At 37.7% G+C, this 21,370-nt stretch overlaps 1 protein-coding gene across 1 annotated transcript; it reads right to left on the bottom strand.

Moving 5' to 3' along the window:
* Window positions 1-11,147: 11,147 nt before the first annotated feature.
* Window positions 11,148-15,667, bottom strand: EIN4 (Signal transduction histidine kinase, hybrid-type, ethylene sensor). The gene is made up of 2 exons (XM_077385867.1): window positions 13,093-15,667; window positions 11,148-12,147 (listed from the first exon to the last, which is right to left on the bottom strand). Exons 1-2 carry the CDS (start codon window positions 14,827-14,829, stop codon window positions 11,623-11,625), a joined length of 2,262 nt encoding a protein of 753 aa, XP_077241982.1. The 5' UTR covers window positions 14,830-15,667; the 3' UTR covers window positions 11,148-11,622.
* Between the last annotated feature and the right edge of the window lie 5,703 nt (window positions 15,668-21,370).

The following is a 21,370-nucleotide window of genomic DNA, read 5'->3' as shown; positions in this document are numbered from 1 at the left end:
ATGAAAACAACTGCTCTTCCTCTCTCTTTTGATGCTTTGTATCTTCTGCAACAGAACTTTCTTCTTTCTTTCCTTTCAAAAATCTTGTTCAGATTATGAAATTCTAACAAAGATCTTCAAAATCTATGTTAAATCAAAGATCTCCAGGAGCTTATCTAAGATTGTATGAGAAGTGAAAAGGGAAATACAAATTTAACGAGAAAAAATGTGGATCTAAAGCTTTATGAAGAGAATCTAAGGTATTGAGAAGACAAAATTAAGATTTCTAGGTTAAAACAACAAAACTAGGGTCTTTTTAGCTGAATTCTAGGTTTAAAGCATAGAAGGAAGAAGATCACTGCAAAGATTAGCAAGAATGAGAGAAGAAAAACTAGCCGCAAGTAAGAATTGACCGGATTCTTGCTGGAATTACACCGGAGAATATGAAAACGAGCTAGGGTTTGTATCAAACAAAAAATGAAAAATAAGAAGGTCAAACGAAAACAGCAGGGTAGAATAGAGCCACAAGAGTATGCCGACGGCGAGGAAGTGACCGGAATCCGATTGGATTCTTGCCGGAGAAGATGAAAAAGGAGTTAGGGTTTTTAGATCTAAACTCTCTCTCTAAAATCCTCACAGCTTCTCTCTCTTAAAAAAAGAACGAAAATGAAAAGTCCCCAAATGAGAGAGGTGACCTTCTATTTATAGGAAAAATGGTTAATTTTTAACCCCCTTTAGTTTATTAGACAACCCTCATGTGTGTATTTTAACTGATTCTTGCCAATATTAGGTGGTCCATAGAAAAATTTTAAGAGAAAAAAAAAATGATGGAATAAATTCGTGCCCCTTTAATTGCCCAGGGACACCCTTCCACAACAAATTACCCTTGTTTTATTCCCAACAGGTCACCTCTTGGTCAGGATAATTCACACCCCTTCTGCGGCATTAAATTTACACAATACTACATACCCCTCTCGTTTGCTATGCAAACCGCGACGGATTTTTCTAAAATTTTAGATGGATCTAAATGGGACCCGAACCTATTCTAGGAAGAAATTTGAGACACTAAATCATTAATTTGGAAGGGTTTCATTCAAATACACCAAATTTGGGTTCGGTCAAAATGAGGTGTCTACACAAACTAGGATGGACCCAAGTTGGTTTGGGTTCCAAAATCCCCTACTTGATCTATTTTATGGTCTTAGTAGATTTAGGGGTTGTGCTTAAATGTCTATATCATTTAAAATTTGTTTGCTAAATATCACATGCTTCATAATTAAATATCATATATTAAGTCAAAGTTTGTTAGATACAACATATTACATGAATTTGGCATTCTTGCATCTAATCTTGTTGTGCCTCAAAGATATATCTTGTAATATTTGGATACTAGTTACTTTATACTATGTATTGATTGCTGATCTAGTACCACATCATATTTGTCTAGATACCTTGCACTCAATTTTGATATAAAATTGTATATCTAGCTAGTTGTACTTAATTGGAAAATCAAACTTAGTGGACAATCCCTCTACAATCCCTCTAGAGATTCATCATTGCACTTTTGTATGATAACTTACCCATAGGTTTAATTTGGTTCAAGTCAAAAGTCACCTTCACAATCCTTAAAGAACTAAATGATTATGAGGCTAAAATAAGAAAATCTAAATATACAAAGATGGGTCAAAATGCAAAGCTTAATGAATTTGAAAATTCATGGTATATATCATAAGAAATTCATAAGATGAATTCACAAAGTTTAAATAATCAAGAATAATCCAAATTTACGTGAACTTCAAATTAAAGAAGGAACATTAATAGTAATAATCATTGAAACCCTTTAATTAAAGGCATTTGATTTGCTACTTTAGGTGATTCATTAACCCTATATGTTTAGTCTGTACCTACTATTGAGATTTGTGTACTTGTATTATGCCATCATATCTCTGAAATTATCTTGTGTCTAGCATGCCTTTTTGGTAATCCTATGGATCCCTACAACTTTTTATACTTTGCCATTGCTTGGGTTTATTTCACTATTATTGCTTTCTTTACCTTATTCGTGATATGAAACTTTGAACCTTTCGTGGACATCTTCGATCAATTATGTCTTGTACCTTATGGACCCCTTTGACATTATCTGTTATGGACATTTGATCTGTTATCAGTTTTGGATACTTTTGTGGAGGCTTGGGTTATTTTTGATACCCATCGTGGGGCTAGTACACTGGACTTTTGGCCCGTCAGTGGGAAAAAATGCTGGCCCTGTTGACAGGTATCTGAACTTTGAGGAACTAGTTCCAACACTGCGGACAGTCGGTGTAAGCAATAACATGTCATCTGGACCAGGCCGATGATCTTAAAGTGGATTTGTATTCTGGACAACTTTTGGTTTTGACTACTATTTTGATGTCGTTTAGTTCTATTGCACCTCTAAATTCAATATTATGTTTTGACACGCACCTTCGATTATTGCTTTACCCATTATTTCTGTTTTAGATTTCAACATTCAGTTCTAATTATATTTGTTGACTCTTATTGAGCCTTGGCATGCTTAGACCAACACTTAGAGTAGTATTTTATTATGTACTGAGCTTTCAGGTGACCGTGGTTATAACATTTTCAGATTTTGATCGTCATGCAATTAACGAGGAAGAGGAAGCTTAGTTTTGGGATTGTATAGCTCGGAGAGTTAGATAGCTTAATTGTTTTTATTAAGACATTGAGTATTATTGAAAGTTGTATAAGACTACGATTATGCTTATTCATTATGGGTAGTGGGAGTGCTGAGATGTGGATTTTGACTATGTTACATTCAGTTTATTTGATATTTTGATATTATTAGTTATGAAATGCCAAGTATGGTTCTTGTTATTACTTTTTAGCCTTGTATGTTCGTGGAGGTTTTTTTGCAAGTATACGGCGTTGCCATGTCCTACACCGTGGGTACGGTTTGGGGCATGACACTATTCAAGGACAAGCCCCAACTTGGTAATCCCATGGAGAACAGTTCAACACGGACTATATAACAAAACAAATTTGGAGAAATTAGTTCATCATTCCAAGTGGGACCAAAGGTTGTTATGGCACATGGCATGTCACAACCATAATTAGCATAACATGATATCGCACAAAACTATATAGGAAAAATTCGAGTTTAGTACGATATTGGCTCAAAGAAATGTAGTAAAAAACGATGAAATAAATGAAATCCCAAAAAATCACACATATAATATGCTATAAAATTTTGTAAATTGGGCAAAATTGAAAAGTTGGTCAAAAAACACATTTAGTACATTTAAAACGTGCTTTAAACAATTTCCTAAAAAGTGGAGTTTTTTTTTGCTGAAAAAAGTTTTGAACGAAGGATTAAACAGTGAACCTACAAAACATGTCTTTTAAAAAAAAAACACCATTTAAAACGAAGTTTTGCTAACTTTGGTGTTGGGGTAAAATCTGACGATCGTCTGAATGATGACACATGGCAGTGGAAGAAAGTTAAAATCCTCGGAATAGAGGTCTATCGCCGGGTGTCACCACTGCCACCACGCTGGCCAAAACGAAAGTCCTCGGTCGACTGACACCCTGTTTCCCTCAACCGAATTCAGGGCTTGTCATGCCCCAACCAGAGGTATGGAGTCAGGCCGGCACGACAGCCGCCGCATGCCCGTGGGGTCACCCCACAAGCACGCAAGGCTCATTCTCATTCAACCATTCATAACATACAGAGCTGCTAAATAATTTGCGTAAATATGATTTATTTAGGACATTAAGATCAAATACATAACATAAGGAGTTCCTTATCCCTCTTCACACCATAGCTAATTGTTCATTACAATACCTCAAGTACAAAGTTAGAAAAAGCTGAATAATTCAACTACACTGAGAGGAAACTACTCCAACAGTCCTCTCTCTCGAGAATCCAACGGAGGTCGATCTACTCCTCCTTGATACCTGAAATTTTTAACCATATAATGAGCTAACAGCCCAGCCGGTTTTCCCAAATCCATTTCAGCTAATAAAATCATGCATATATACAAATGAAGAGTAAGAAATATCATTCCATGAAGTTCATAGTTTGTAAAAGTGCAGAAATTGTCTAAACATAGAGCACATGGGTAAAATAATTGCTTTTACATAAAAGTATATCCACCCACTTGGTTTTGCAAATTTTCCACTTGCATAATAATAACAAATAATACGGATCAGTCTTTTCTGAGGCCAATTTCCAACCCTATTGGCAGGTAGCGTACCCCAAGGCGAACACTCGTTCGAAGGACTTGCAGGTCATAAAGCGCAAAATGATATCAATAGCCAAAGGACTCCCTACTAGCGGCATGAGATCAACCTTATGGTCCGATAATCTCAACCGGTATAAGTGATCACAACCAGTGTACCCACCCACTAGTAGGTTAAGTACTAGGTTCCCACCAGAGATCAACCTTACTGGTGGAACCCATTCCATACTAAGATTGTATATTGAAGCAATTTAATATTTCCAATACTAAGCAAGTGATTTCACAGGTGTTTCACACCATTGGGGACTCCCCCATTCTAAATCCATAGAACTTAAGTGATAAATAAGAGTTTGCAACTTGCTTTAATAAAAATAATGTTCCAAAAAATCATGTCAAAATAAATCGTTCCTATATATATATATATATATATATATATATATATATATGTCTTGCAGATTTAAAAAAAAAACAATAAAAGTTATTTGCAATTTTTGACAAAAATAAGATACTAGCTATCTACATCATTTTCATAATGGAAAATTTCAACTATGTGATGCTATGTCAAATGTACATGATGAATACCCAAAGACCATATCAATTGACTGACCTTATTTGGATAATAAACATGAGAATAAAACCTAAAACAGAACACTAAATAACCTGAAAATCTAAGGGTCATCAAGTATAATTGCCATCACAACATCAACACTATTGACCACCAAGATAGCACTAATGAAATAGTATCAAAGAAAATTATGATTTTCACTGAAAAAAATCTTAGATCAGTCAATAAAAAGCATTCAGTTCTTTCTCATTTATTCATGCATACCAATACATACATACTTCGACAAGCTAAAGTTATGAAATGATCATAATATAACAGAGTATCCAAGTTCAATGTTCTGAAAAAATAAACTCATGCAAATACAAACATTTAAACTGAAAAACATTACACACAGTGACTTACGGATTAACAGACTTTTATTATGGATTAATCAAGTTCAACAAAATCTATCAACCATTACTCTAAATATACTCAATTAAGTCTTTTGAGAAGAAGATCATCAACAGATTGTAAAAAAATGATTTGTAAAATTATGCGAATGATCAATAATGATGACATTAAGTCCAACTTAAAAAACTTTAACTTTGAACTTCAAAACATAACTATAAACTGGAATCTCGTCTTATAGAATCAAAATTTTAACTCAAATACTTCCTCATGATCATGAATTATAAGCTCAAAATAATTAAAATTCATCCTGAAACAAGTAATCGTTGGTCGAGTACTCCTAAACAAGCGATCAAATAGATGATTTTATTTTTGAAGCAAACACCTTTTTTTTATATTGATTTGTTCATACAACCTTAAATCACAAATTTAATTCAAGCTCAAAACAAATAAGTTTTAGATCTACTCTCTCTTAAATCAAAATTTCTAGAAATTTCAGCAATAAAATCAAGAAAACTAATTAAACCAAAAAATTCTAAAAAACTTTGCATTAAACTGCTTAATTCATACTATAAACTACACAAGCAATCATTTAAGTTTCAAATATAATCCAGATAAAGAGGTCATAACACTTACCTGCGTTAGCGATATGCTATAACTGAAACGCTTATGAATGATGATCGGAGCTCCACAAGATCTGCTTGAGGCAACCAAATATTGCGAAGGTAGCCGGAGATCACAGATTTCACCAAAGAAATGTAAGGAAAAGAACAGATATAATAAGAGTTAGGGTTTTGGGTAAAAAATGGGAAATGGTGAGGATCTAGGGTTTCTTTGATGCAAACAAAAGGAAAGCTATGGCTAGAATGGGAGCCAACGAAGAGAGCACGCTGTTGAGAGCTCTCCGAAGCTCGCCAGAATTAGGCCGGAGAAGAAGATTAGAATGGATTAGGGTTCAAACACACAAGATCCCCTTTTTCTCTCTAATTTCCTCACACCCTCTCTCTCCAAAAAATGAGGGCCTCAACCCTTATTTATAGAAAATTTTGTTAATTTTCAGCCCCCTGAGTTGCCTAGACAACCCCTTATATAATGTATTTTAACTTTGCTTTGCAAAAATAAGTGGTCTAAAAGAAAAAGTTTTAACGAAAAAATATGCTAATATAACCTACCCCCATTAAGTTACTGGACACTCCCTGCATGAAATACTTGTTCCTTGTCTTTTGTCCCTTTTTCTTACTGGACACCCCTCAAGATGGATAATTCAACCCATTCCTGGCTCAAGTGTAAAAGCTGGCTGGGTTACCAAATAATACACTCCCCTCTTACACTATCATTCTAACTAGGCTCGTCCTATTGGACAAATTTTGTCTGATTTCAATAAAATTTTACAGGGACCTATTTAGGATCCTAACCTACTCTAGGATGAAATTTGGGACACTAATTCACTCATTTAAAATATTTTTATTCAAACGGACCTATTTGGGGTTCCGTGAAAATGGGGTGTCTACAATAGTCAATCAAATTGTATTGGTAAAGTTTTCATTACTAATGTATTTCAATTCAACGCCATGAATGAGTCTAGTAACTAGGATCGTGGCTCGGTTGGTGGAATATATTTTTTTGTATATAGCATAATCTAGCTTCCGCCGCGCATACCGATTTCCACCACCGACTTTCATCACTATCACCCACTAAGTCATTGGCACGTCGCTGCCCAAAGAGCACGTCAGGCCCCAATCACTTGCCAACCCGCTAAAACATAGTACCTTTTGGGTTCGTACAAGACCCTCCCCCACTGCTTCAGCTGGAGTGCATCGCTCCCCAGAGAACATGACATCAATTACTTGCCCCGAAGAAAGGATGAAACCTAAACCTTCCAATCACCCTCATTCCTTGTACTTGTTACTCATGGCAGTCATACCATGCTCCAAAAGCAATCACCTAGCAGTTGTATAACGCCAGGTGTCGGCGCCCTCACATCGCGTCCTTGAATTCGGAGCCTCTGCCTATAAAAAAGAACCCTTCAGATAGAAGGTGGGACCAGCGCAATCAAGCCGCTCATTCACTTGGCAGGATTTGAGCAGCAACATATGGTTAGGAAGACAAAGAAGTGCTCATGCTATAGGATCTCTTTTCATCATCCGCTGATTAATTTCGAAGCACACGGAAGATATTACTCGTGATTAGAATGGAGTATTAAATTATTCATTACCCAAATGAAAGCAGAAAACCCTATAAATATATAAAAAAAGAGAAAACGGTTCCTACACATATGTGTAGATAAGTTCTCTACACACTAGCTTAAAATACAGTGGGGGCCACATTATTTGGGTGATCCAAACCATTCATTTTTAAGGCCCTCACATAGATAGGGTGTCCACAAAAAATCAGATCCATAGGATCATCCTAACCATTCGAACTGTGGAGGCAAAAAATGGACTAATTTGTGAAGGTTTAAAGACATCCATTTTACCTCCACAAATCGTAGGGTTGGGATGATCCTATGGATCTGATTTTTTGTAGACAGCCTATCTATGTGAGGGCCTTTAAAATGGATGGCCTGGATCACCCAAACAATGTGGGCCCCCACTGTATTTTAAGCTAGTGTGTAGAGAACTCTCTACACATATGTGTAGGAACCGTTTTCTCATAAAAAAATCATAATCACTACTTAAAGAATGTTTAATAATTCAGTGCTTTCAAATAATGCTTATTTCACGATTCTCTACACTACTGTTCAAGACAATAGCATTTTCTTAAAAGAACATAGGCTTATAAGGGCACCCAGATTTTTATAAGAACACCCTTTTTTCCTGTTTGGTCCTTTCGAATTCTTACACCGACCACTCCTCACCAGCTCTTTCATCTTTGATGAGACAGTGTGAAGGAGAAGTCAAAGTTCCATTTTATTAAGAAATCTCTCACTTTATCAAAACCTATTCTTGGATTGGTTGGTGATAGCCTTTTGGGATCTAAAGGCTAAAGAGCCAGAAATTTGGAATTAAAGCGATAAAACTAAAAAAACAAAGGGAAGACCCAATTTATGAAAAAAGGTGTAGATATCATTTCACAGTAGAAAAGATCAAAAGATGACGTCATTGTAGAGATCCTTAAATCTTATCTGGACCATTCATTGGAGGGCACCACCATAATACGTCATTGCACAATCATCTCAACGATTAACATTGGGACCCACTGAAAGAACGGTTTGGATCATCCTACACCTGATCAAAAAAATATGTTGAGAAAAATAAAAGGGAATTAGAAAATCAAGGTGGGCCCATTGTTCTATGATCTGAACTATCGTCCGGTGGGCCCTACCTTGGATTAGCACCACCTAGAAAACCCTTGCCAATCCTAACCGTTCGATCTGTTGTTGATATCCATTTTGGAGCCTTATTCTGGGCCCACAGCATGAACGGTAGATAGGAAGGCGAGTGTCGGAATGTGGACGTAGGAGATTACGTGAGATGGGAAAACGACATTTCCCAAATGGGTCAAAATCATTGAAAATCTCGCTTTCACGAGAAATTGAAAATGAAGGAGAAGTAATTGAAAAAGACGATTATTTTTCTTTTTTAAGGAAGATGCATGCATGTGGTTGCAGAAAGGGCAATGTATTACGATATGCTTCGCTCTCGAAACGGGCAACACTTCATTGAACCATGCATCAGCAGATTTTATTTTAAATGTTTTTCGAGAGAGTAAAATGATACTTCCACCCCCTTCCACCACTAACTTCATAATTTGTATTTGGATTTAGAATTGAGTTTTGAATAGAAAATGAATAGATTCGCCTCCTCATGTTGAGGGAGACAGAGAGGGAAGGGAGTACTTCCTACTAGAGGGGAGAGGTTGAGAAGCAAAGAGGGTGAAGGAAACTGCCACATCTGTGGATTTCCACAGCATATTTGGAAATCTTTTTTTTTTTTCACTGTCGGTCGCTGATTTGGAAATCAAAGGATTTGATTTGAATCCAAATCACAACACGAAAAGGGCTGTAAATGTGAGAAATCCAAATCAAAATCTTCTCGGCATACAAACGGGCCCTAAAATATCTCAAGAAATAGTAGATACCTCCTCTATGGAGTAAATTTTTGATACGATGATCTATAATATGGCTAATCCGGGATTAAGAAATTGCTGTATATGAATACGAATAAAACTTGAGGTGGTAGATTGCTCTGATAGATTAGAAGACAAAATCCATTTTGAAACTCCAATTGTTGAAGGAAGAACGAAGTTGGATGAGTCATGCCAATTTGTCACTCTCCTTGAGAATAGTATTCGTCCCTTATGGTGCAACTAGGATCTGCGAATCAACGCTTCAAGAAAAACAGCCTACAGTCCAGTAGATGTGCACTCGACGAAGGAACAAGGTGCAAAAGCTCAAAAAGAAAGAAATTATTTTTTCTGTATGCTTCTGTGTGTACTGGTGGAGGAAACCTTCTCTTCTTTATAGAGGAAAAGATGCCCTCTCCTTTCCAACGTTCGCAACATGTGTCTATTGCGGTAACAAGAATAAATCCTGCTTAGTTAGTGCTCATTTAAGAAATACACAGTACGCATTTTGGTTAAAAACTTAATTGTGGTTTCGAATAAAAAGATTTTTAGTCCCACAATGGACCACAGCCTGACCTGTCGCATGTGTGTGTTTAGTGCATTTTGGTTTCTTCGTAAAATTGGCTCACTCAAACAATTCCAATGGCCCCCTTGAGTCTTCACACCACCTATTATTATATGGAAGCAAAAGTTTCTTCAACCTTCCAATGTAGGACTAAAAATCTTGCATTGGATATAAAAAACAGTGTCACAACACCCACTCTCATAACACCCTTGGTCATGGGTTCATGTTCCAAGGCAACACTAAACGACAAGGAGTTTAAAAAACAAGAGAGATTCTTTATTTTGAATCTTCTGCCCAAAACACAAGGACTCAAAAAGGGTAAGAAACAAGGAGACAGATTGAAAAGGGGGGACTGTTATGATGAAACGTAACTACACCATTCTCAAATAGTCCCAAAAGTCTGCTGGGCAACAGGAAGGAGTAGAGGTGATAAAGAAATAGTGAAGTTTTGGGAGACGTATAGCAGTGATGCATAGGGAAGGAGAAAAGAGGACTAGTGCAACCAGATGTTGCAACCGCTCACACAGTTTTGATAGAGGATCAAACTGTGGATATAAAAAAGAAAGAAGTGGAAAGAAGAAAAGAGGGAAAGAGGAGGAAGAGAAGAGAGAATGGTAAGGAGAGAAGAATAGGGGAGGAAAGAGAAGATATAGGACGGTCTAAGGGATGTCTTTTGCAGAGGATGAAATTTTTTTCTTCTTTTCTTTTTGCGTAAAAAGGAGTAGAGAAACTCTAATTGCAGGTTACCATTCAAAAAAAAAAGAAAAATAAAGGAAAAAAAAAGAAACTCTAATTGCAGTTGCACTTTAAGAGCACAAAAATCACTTCAAAAAATTAGGGTTTTCCTCCTGTTTGGTGCGTAGGTCCTCTCTATTAGCCAATAGGATATAATCAACGTATGAGGATGATGGAACATGATCAAGGTATGAGAACAAGGAGGACAGTAATGTAGTATGAGCCTTGTGACAACCCCACATATTGGCTCCAAAAATACTCAACTCATTTCATAGGAAATGAATCCTATAGAAAATTGGCTCCCAAAATACTAACAATCTAAAATAGAAGGAGTGCTGAAAATAGAAACTAATCTAAAAATGGAGTCTGTCTGATCATTGATTTGAGTCATTATTGTTGGATCACATCAACGATCCTCGTCCAACCTGTACCAACATGGTTACCAGCTAAATTAAAAACAATAAATGCAAGAAACTTATCAAGAAGTTTTTTGATTGCTTTGCATGGGATTACAATCATGCTTGGTCTAGACAGAAAATTGGTAACTATGAATCTCACACGTTCAGAGGAGGATATCCATTGGAGTAACTTTGAAGATCAGACAAGAAATAGAGAGAAGGATATGACTGATAAATCTGAAACATATCAGCTTTTTTGGTGGCATATATGAGCAATAAAAAACTGATATTTCAGCCAGTATATCGAATTTCACCACATTTATCAACCTGATATATCAAGTTTTATCACAAATATCTGCCGATAAATGCATGTACTTTGTTGGCCGAGAAAACCCAAAAATTCGGCTACTGATTTATGCAGTGTTCCTGTAAGATAAACGAGGGATGATTTTTGTGAAGTAATGGTGCAATGGTGTAATTTGATATTCAGTTAAAAATGCGTTTACGAAGTTTAAAAAAAGTCGCTCAATAGAAAGCAAGAGCTGATTTTCTGTATACAATTTCACTTGTGTAATGGCGAATCGATATCCAAGGGATGAATGATGGCAGTTGGTTTATTGGACTAGTGATACAAGCCTGTGGAATGGATCGGAGAAACCAGTTCTAAGCAATTCTGAATCCTCTGATACCTTAGCTCGCTTGTTGAAGGACTCTTCGAAGCTCAGCTCCGATCCCCTGTAACAAAACCGGCTTTCGAATAACTCCATTCATGCCAATTTGCAAGCATTTCTCCCACACATCTTCATTGGCACTGGCGGTTAAAGCCACAATCAAAGGCCAATTCCCACTTCGATACTTTTGGATTCTCACCGCAACTTCGAACCCGTCCATTTCTGGCATTTGTAAGTCCAAAAGAACAACTTGGAATGAATTCTCCGCTAGGCCGAGGGTCCTTAAGCATTCGAACCCCGAGGAAACTGAAGAAACATGGCAACCCAATCGCTCAAGGAGCTTACGGGTCACCGCTCTGTTGACGTCATCATCATCAGCCACTAGAACTTTAAGGCCTCTGAATAGAGAGTTGGAGGGGAAATGGTCTGATGAAGATCCTCCAGGTTCAAGGATACTTGTTGGGGATTGAAATCTGAGAACCAGTGTCATGCTTTCTGCAAGACCTTGAGAGTTTGGGACTACCCAAATGTTCCCTTGCATCATCTGCAGATCAATAGCAAAGATTTAAGGGCAAAACATAATTTTTACAGCTAACGTGTAATAAAATTCCATTGGCTTGGAAAAAAAATCTTGAACAAAATGATGGTTTTGTAGGGGTGCAACTCGGGTCGAATTTTGGGAATTCAGGTTGAGATTTACCATAAATTGGGTCGGGTTCAGGTTGATTCCAATTCATTTTTTTAGCAAAAAATCAAACTGACCTGACGCAACTTGCATCCCTACATTTCAGAGAACTCTGCAATGATTTAGCTTCACCAATTTTCATTCAAGAAAATGAATCCAAAAAGCAGTATTTTCACTGAATTAAAACATGTTTATTAGCAAGAGAACTAAAACCAAACCAGATAGATGATCAGGAGATGTATTATCAGATCCATAAAACCAAAGCAGTTATATTCAATACATTGGCCAATATAAACTCATCAGGTTGTCATAGGCAGTACAGGAAATTGGTAATGCAGTCTTAAAACTGTAAAAATATTAAGTTTTTCCATTTAGAGGCACCATTCCATTGTTTCTTAACAATCTCTAAGGTGGCCCCTGTTCGTTAAAGATTATGACAACCTATTGTGAATTCCAAGCTGATCAGACTCAAAATTACGTTTGATTTTGACTCTAATAACCAGTTTAGGACTCACAATTGGTTGTCAAATTTGAGTCTAGGGCCATGCTCATTTAAGACTATGCCAACTGATTGTGAGACCAAAACCAATTATTGGACTCAAATTTACGTTTAATTTTGACTCCAATAATTGGTTTCGAACTCATAACCAGTTGGCATAATCTCAAACGAACAGGACCTAATAATTGGTTTAGCACTGACGGACTCGCAATCAGTTGTCAAGATCTAAAATGAACAGAGCCTAAACAATCCTCTAAGCTGGATCATGAATCAAAGAACCAAAACTAAGAGAATTGAAATTTTACCTGCACAAGCTTTCTGCACATGCTGAAGCTGAGATCCTCTTCGATCCTATCGCCGACGGATCTCCTAGTGAGCTGTACAGATGAGATCGAGTCCTCAGTGTGAGAACTGTTACTTACAATTTCAATCCTTACATAGGCCGCACGTCCATCAGAAGAGTTTTGTCTCCACGGAAGCCATCTATGATCTTGCCCAACCTCATTCCCAATTTCTAAAAGAACCCGAAATGTTATTAACCCTCCATCACACCCATTCAACAAATTCCCAACCATATGCAATATCACCTGAAAAATTCGTTTCTCATCACCGATGACCCAATTGGGGATCGCCTTATCGACCTCAATCTCAAACCCAAACCCCCTAGAAACACACAAACACTTTGCAAGGCTAGCCGTTTCCTTGATCATAGAATGTAGCTCAAAAGACCTCATCTCTAGTCCTAACCTTCCATTATCCATAGTTGAAATCTCCATTACATCGTTTATCAATGTTGATATAACACTACTAGTTTTCACCATTGTGTCAACAAGTACCTTTTGTTTGGGATCCAAATTCTCTTGTTGTATCATAGACAATAAACCCGAGATAGAATGCATTGGCCTTCTCATCCCTTGGCTCATCACTTTTTGGAATGAGTTCCTTGCCTGGCTAGCCATCATAGCATTCTTCCTAGCCTGTTGCAAAGCACGGTTTTGCTCCACCAATTTGTCTCTCATCAATTGTGATTCCTCCAAAACCGCAGCATGTGAGAGAGCAACAGCAACTTGATCGGCAACCACCTCAACAATCTCCAATTCTTGGGAGCTCCAAACCCTAGACTCGACATTGGGGAGAACCAAAACCAATACCGCATAACAAGCTTGAACAAGTTCTGGGGTCCCTCCTTTGAAATTTGACACTCTTAACATTGGCATTCGAATCCCTGCCACGGCACCTGGCTCAGCATCTCCACTACTTGCCGATGTAAGAATCGAATCCTGCCTTAAAATCTTAACTCCCTTGCTCCCTTTGATCTCTTGTACATCAGGATCACTAATCGGGATTGAAATATTGTCGTCATTCAATGAATTCCTCTGTTTCAATTCGTGGGTAAGGATCATCTCCGTCCTATCAGCATTTGGCATCCAAACCGCACAATTTTGCAATGCTAACGTCTTTGAGAGCTCCACCAATGTGGTGTACAAAATGGTATGTTTGTCGAGCGATTTCCTAATCTCTTGGGTTAACATTCGCACGTGCCAGCTTGCTTCCTCCTGTTTCTTCATCATCCCAACCTCTCGACCGAGCTCTCGAGTTTTTCTCTTCAAGAATAACTCTCGCACTTTTACTCTCAAAAGTAAGGGGATCATAGTAACGAGGGTTATTGATGTTGCACAAGAAACAAGCGCCGTTAGAAATTTGAATATGGTGAGAGCTAACATAAGATGAAAGGAGTGAGGTTCATATATCCACGCAGTGAACAAATGTGTCAAGCCACATAGAACTATGAAAGCGATGAATTGGCCTAGAACCCATTTGAATGGGAGGTTTGAGCAACTCACAAAATACCCAAGCTCGACGGGGATCGAAAAGTAGGCTAATGCGATCAGTAAATCGCTCACTTTCTGGTATTTTAGAATGCTCTCAATGGACCAAATACCCTCCACATCACAATTACAGTGAGAAAAACTGCTCTCTGCGGCCGAAACGGACAAAAGAAGCGAAGAAACCAACAACCCATGACCTAATACTCTTAACATTGCAACAAATAAACTTCCTCAATCCATTTACATGAAAAACCTAAACTTCTCAAAACCAAGTTATCTAAATAACCCTAAAAGAACTAAAACCCTAAAACCCAAGCTTCAAAATCAATGTTTAAAAAACCCATCAACAAAACGCAAAAGGAAAGAACAAACCTAATACCCTAATTAGAGTTGGGCAAAAGAGTTTCTTCAACCTATACATACGACAAACTCAAAGCATTTCAAAAACCCTAAAATGCTAAGAAATAAGTGACCCTAGAACCAAACCCTAGAATCCAGGCTTCAAAATCAATACAAACACAGAACCCATTTGCAGAAAAGAAAAAAAAGAAAGTACCCCACTTAGTAAAATCCACGATCCAATAAAAAAACCCTAATCAGGAATGCAGGGGGAGAAAACCATTACCTCATAAAACCACCATCTAAAACAGCTCACAGGCCTGAAAACCGGGTTTTTAAAAAACCGGGGTTTTTTTTTCCGATCTAATCCTCAACCTTCAAATGTAAGAACACTTTTTCAAATTAGGAAAGAAACCCATCATTAATAACATCAAAACCATCATTAAAATCGCAAAAGCCAATCCCCTTCCATTTCATACCCGATCCAAAACCAAACCCAAACCCAATAGCAAAAACAAAACCAAAACCACCCTCGAAAACCGGATCTTGAGCGGTCTAAATAACAAAGGGCGGTTTTGATCTCCCGTTTTCTATAGCAGCTGCTCATGGCAGAATAAAAGAGACGTTAAAAATCTCTCTTTCTTTCATATTTTTTCTTCTTCTTCTTCTTCTCAGAGAAAGAAAGAGAAGAAGTAGAGAATAGAGAATTGTATATTTCTGTTTTTTTCTGAGAGATGATTAAATAAAGGAATATAATAAGAAAAGGTAAGTGATATTGGCACTACCATGTTTTTATAATTGCACTAAATCACCTTGTCTTTTATAATTTAACCATTTGTCGAATGTTATTATAATTTCCAAAAAAGGCCAGAAGCAAATTAATAAACAAAAGATAAGGTAAGTTCGTGTAATTATAAAATATGGTGGTGCCAATATTAGTTACTTAGAAAAACGAATTAGAGGGGGGAAAGGGGGATCTGTTAGTGGGGCCCACATTTGGGCGTATTGTTTAATATTCTTTTGGACATGAAGAGAACCTAGACGGTCTTACAGAAAAAGCACTAACAAACGTCTAGTCAGCGTGGATAGTTTCTTTCGATTTATCGTATCGTGGGTATTTAGCGATTTTTGAGAAATTGAAATTATCGGCTAGGGTTTGCTCTTACACGCCACGTGTCGAAGAGACAGTCGCCATTAGTGCCACGTGACATAACGTGAGAAGCCGAAAGAAAACTAGCGGTTTACCAATACGGGTGGCAGTTGACCAAATACGGGGGATGGACACGGTGTGATGCACGTGCTCCTGAGCGAATTGGTACACGAGCATAAGAAATATTTGAGTTTTTATATGGTGTAAGCCCTTTGTCCCGTGTTTTTCTAAACGTACTGTACGGACCAAACTATAGGATGATCCAAACCGTCCATGTGATGGGCCACAAAAAATCATTTCTATTTGATGATCCCAACCCTCCGATCTATAGAGGAACTGCATAATGTGGAAACTTCTATAGATCGGAGGGCTGGGATCATCCTATGGAAATGATTTTTGGGACACAACCTTTTTACGGTCTGGAACATCCTATGTACAGTACTTTTAGAAAAATACAGGACCAAAATAGCTTACAGTAATGCCCGGCCCACCGTATGAAAACCCCATCTCCTTGTTAGGTGTTGTTACCGAAAACAGAGTATCAAAATTTTCAAAGATAGTACGGAGTGCCATTATCAGAAGTGACCTCAATCAAATATTGACTTTTAAATATCAGTACAAAAAAATTAACTAGCCTATAGTGGGTATCCTTGTGTTTGAAGTTTGACCAATGGAAATAGAAAGAGATCTTAGAAACTCACTTTGATGGGCAAGTAGATATACTTTAGGACTTAAAATAATAAGTTTCTAAATGGCTAAGCAAGAAGGAATGACATCAACGGTTGAGATTTGTACTAGGATGATAAAGATGGTGGGGATGTTGGAGATAAATCTTTTTCTGTGTTGAACGTCCAATTATTCAAGTGGTTTCCTAAATGTTACGTGAGTGAGAGACTAGAAGAATATCTCAACCCTTAGTTTTAGGGGTTTATATGTATTAATCGGTCTCCAATTGGGCTTATTTTATTGCTACAAATTTTAAAGCCTTCTAATATGAGTTAATCAGATTGGTGTGAGTTATCTAGTTTCCATAGGGTTCTAGTATTTGTTTCAAAGAGGAGAGTCTGGACGTTAATTTCGACTATCAAAATAGTATATTGCTACCATATGGAACGGCCGACTTAGTTTCCTTTTAGATCTTGATTATTAGTAATAGAAACCTAATTCTAAATAAAAGAGTCCAGCCCAATCAAAATTCCCTCTTCTAGAAGTTGGTGTGAAGAGTTGGAAGAGTGGAAATGTTAGTCCATTCTTATCTTTTATTACTTGTTTTTATCACAAGTATTGGGGAGGAGTTTAGCTAGAATCTATCTTATAGGAATCAAAGTGTGAAACGTGGCATGTTGCAACTTTGTGGTAGTTTAATTTTAAAAGGACCTTTCGGTTGGGTTGAGTAGGAAGGGAGCCATGTTATATTCTGCTTCCAAGGGAGCCTTTCTTATAAATATCTAGGTTGCAAGATCAAAGGCAATTCAATCTCTCAACCGGTTAGGCACCAAGTTTGTTGTTATTAAATCATCATCAAGGTGAAAGATGCTTTGAAGAGTGGCCTCCACTAGTTGCAACCAATCGTACTTGGTAACTTTTCTCCTGTTGCTGCCCGTCGTCACGCACCAGAAAATTTATCAAGTTGCTGACGTCTCTTGCCCCAAACATGAACAACAGGCCACCTTCTTTTGTTTCCAATTGTTTAAAGAGCACTGGGTTAGAGTGTGTTTCTTAGTGCTCCAAATTCTAAGATTGTTAAACTTGGTTTCAGTCATTAAAATCAGTTCTAGCAGGGCCAATTCCTACCATCTAACTGCGGCTTATTTCTTGTGTTTTGAATTCTGTCACTACTTGTTGTCTGACTATGAAAGTTAGCAAACGAATAAATTTTTACAAGACGAATCAGTGCATTCACCCCACCTAGCATATCAGAATTGTTGAGCCTCTATACGGTGTCAATATTTTTAGCGGGTGAAGTTTTGGTGGAGAATAAAGAGTAATATCTGGTCAATTGAGGTACGCAATTTCGTACTACTTTAGTGCTGCGATTCACCTTTCAATATCATATCATGTGATTATGGTTTCCTAGCATCTTTGAACATGTGAACCTTTAAATAGAATCTTAGATCTTTACTTGGGTCATGCATGCTAAACCACTATTATTGATTGAACCCTATTGAACATTGTTATATGATACTCATGTTGGATGTATTCCCCATGACTTGGGATTTTTGTGAAACCCCTTCAAATTTCCTAACTATATGAACCTTTGGACTATTGGACACCCTACTATATGAAACCCTTGCGGAAAATTATATGAATCACCACTTTGAACACCCTTCTTTTACTATATGTATTTTGGACACCTATTGAGTGGCTTAGGTTATGTGAACTCAGAAAAGACCCCCGGCAGTGGGGCATAGGCATTAGGGATGCAACTTGGGCGGGCTCAACCCAAACCCGACGGGTTCAACCCGGGAAAAAGTCGGGTTGGGTTGAGTTTGGGTCGGGTTCAGATTGAGGGCTTGGGCAACCCGACCCGAGTGAACCTGGCATTTTTAATAAATTTTTTTTAAATTCTTTAAGCTAAAAATCTCGGGTAGGGTTGGGTTGAAGTCGGGTTGGGTCGGGTTGAAGTCGGGTTGGAAAAAAGGGTTCCTCGGCTTGGATCAAGTCGAACCTTGTCGGGTTGGAACTCAGGTCGGGTTCGGGTTGACCAAATGGTTGCTTGGGTTGGGTTCGGGTTGGCCTCAACCCGACCCAACCCGACCCGAGTTGCACCCCTAATAGGCATTAGCCTATATGTGAAAATAAGAATTGTGATCCCGCCAATGGGGGATAATCATTGGCCCTATCGACAAGTATGTGAACCTAGGAACTAGTTCCAACACCGTGGGTGGTCGATGTAAGCAAAAACTCGCTTTTTGGACCCGTGGGCAGTCGGTGTAAAATAAGTTGCTTTTTGCGTAAGCCGATGACCTTTGGGTGGTTTTGTATATTCTGATTGATCCCAGTAATCTCTTGAGACTTTGTAACTCTCTATTGGGACCCTCTTTGATATGACTCTTTGAAATATGGTTTTATGGACTTTAATGCTCAGTTACTGTATCTGTACCAAGTGCCTCATGTGTAGCTTTTGTTATCTTCGTTTATCTATTGACTCTCCCTATGTAAGCATGCCTTTGACCCCACTTTTATAGTGCTTTATTATGTACTAAGCTTTCAGCTGATTTTGGTTTAACAATTTTCAGAGTTGACCCTCGTGGTGACCTCGAGGGAGTCCGTTTTGCATCATCAGTTGAGGAGTCTTGTCGATATAGCGTAGTGAGTATTGTATAATAGTAAGATTATGTTCTAAATTCATGTAATGCAGTATTGTTTAGTTTACGTTATGAGTGGTTCTGATTTTGTTTCGCTAGCCTTGTATACTTGTAGAGCTTGCTTTGCAGGTATACGGCGCTGTCGCACCTCCAGGCCTTGTGTGTGGATATATATGTGTATGTGTGTGTGACTTGGGGACGTGACAGAAAAGTGGTATCAGAGCCTAGGCTTTAGGTCCTAGGTTTTAGAAATATGAGAAGTGAGGATTGAATGGAAAATTTCTGATATTAGGACGATGTAAGTTTTTAATTGATTTTGAGAGAGTAATTTGTGACCTGAGACTATGAATGTAATTGATGACTTGTCAACTAAAGGAATCTTAGGCACGACCTAGTGCATTGTTAGAATCTAGATTATGGTACTAAGAACTAGTGGAATTCTAGACTTGGTTTTGTACACTGGAATTTAGGTTTGTGACCATACCGACTATTACAGGTTTTAACCTAAGAATTCAGGGATTCGAAGAACCTTTCTTACGATCTTGAGAACTATTATCTACTAGTCGTGAATTTAGATGATAACTCTGAAACTAGTGGAACACTAGATCTGATTCTGTACGCTTTGAGAGATTAGGCTAATGACTATGTAAGTTATTAAGAATTAGTCTATGAACTTAGGGATTTTGTGGAACTGGTTTGTGCAATGGAGGGCTAATAAGTCCTACTTTGAATCCAATAACTATCTGAGGTCAACTTGGTGACCCCGCATATGGTGAGAACATGATTGTTTATTCATTCAGGTAAGAAAATATCGAAAACTTAACATTGTAGAAAATGGGAAGTGTTTATTTGACTATGGGTGAATTGACTAGCTATCGATCAGGACTTTGAAAAGGTTAAAGATTTGGATTTTGAGATAACTATTGATTAAATTGAGAATATTAGACATTAATGATAAATAATTGCGAGGAGAGCATGACGGACTCGTTTGCATCGAGTACGCTTGGTTTTGCACATGAGTTAGTTGTGCTAATGAGAGACCAAAGGTAGATTCTCGTGCACCGGGGATGCTTGGTTTAGCATGTGGGTTAGTCGTGTTGGTTTGAGATGAGATTGTATGATAAGTTGTATGCACCAGGGATGCTTGGTTCAGCATGTGGATTGGTTGTACTTGTGTGAAATAGCATAGTCTCTCATAAGGATTTAGAGCCTTTGGTTTTTGCGTGTGAGTTAACTATGTTGGTATGGGACGGCATGACTAGGTCGTACGTATCTGAAGTGCTTTGTCTTGCATGAGAATCGGTTATATTGGAATAGGACAATATATTCACTTGTAAGGATTATGAGCATTCGGTTTGGAATAATAGCTAGTTGTGCCACTATGGGACAGTGCGATGAACTTGTGTACCGCAGAAGCTTGTGAGTTATTGTGTCTTGTCAAGGAAAGTATACATTAGTCCATAAGTTTACTGCTATGTTCATCCAGTGTTTTCCTTTGATAAGATTTTGATTGCCTTGCCATGTCTTGTGCACATCCTTGCCGGGACATGGATGATTGTTATTAGATTTGAAGCAAATGAAAACTATCACTATCCAATGAGACATTCCGTATCTTATTCTTGTATTCCTCTCTTAATGAAAATTTGTTATCTTCCAAGAATCTCCTTAATCTAATTAGATCAAGATCATTAGTGTTGTATCATAATACATTCCGTCGAGTTTGATCTAGAAAGTAGGGAAATCGAATTCCTTTAATATTGATCTCGTCCGACACTACGTGTGTCATTGTAATATGAATCTGACCCTAAGTTTTACCTCAACCTCAACTCGTCAAACAAAAAAAACACAGGAAAAGTTTTGTGATATTTAAGCCTCGTAAGTGAAATTTGCTTCCTAAGTTCCCCTCTCAAATTTTAACACCTCAGACCCTTTTAAGAAAAGTAAACAACAAATGTTA

Source organism: Tasmannia lanceolata, unplaced genomic scaffold (assembly GCF_043159265.1).
Source record: "Tasmannia lanceolata isolate RefF3 unplaced genomic scaffold, GAP_Taslan_0.1 ptg000007l, whole genome shotgun sequence".
Classification (NCBI taxonomy): domain Eukaryota; kingdom Viridiplantae; phylum Streptophyta; class Magnoliopsida; order Canellales; family Winteraceae; genus Tasmannia; species Tasmannia lanceolata.
Note: the sequence above shows the minus strand (reverse complement) of the source record. Positions and strands in the feature narration are given on the sequence as shown.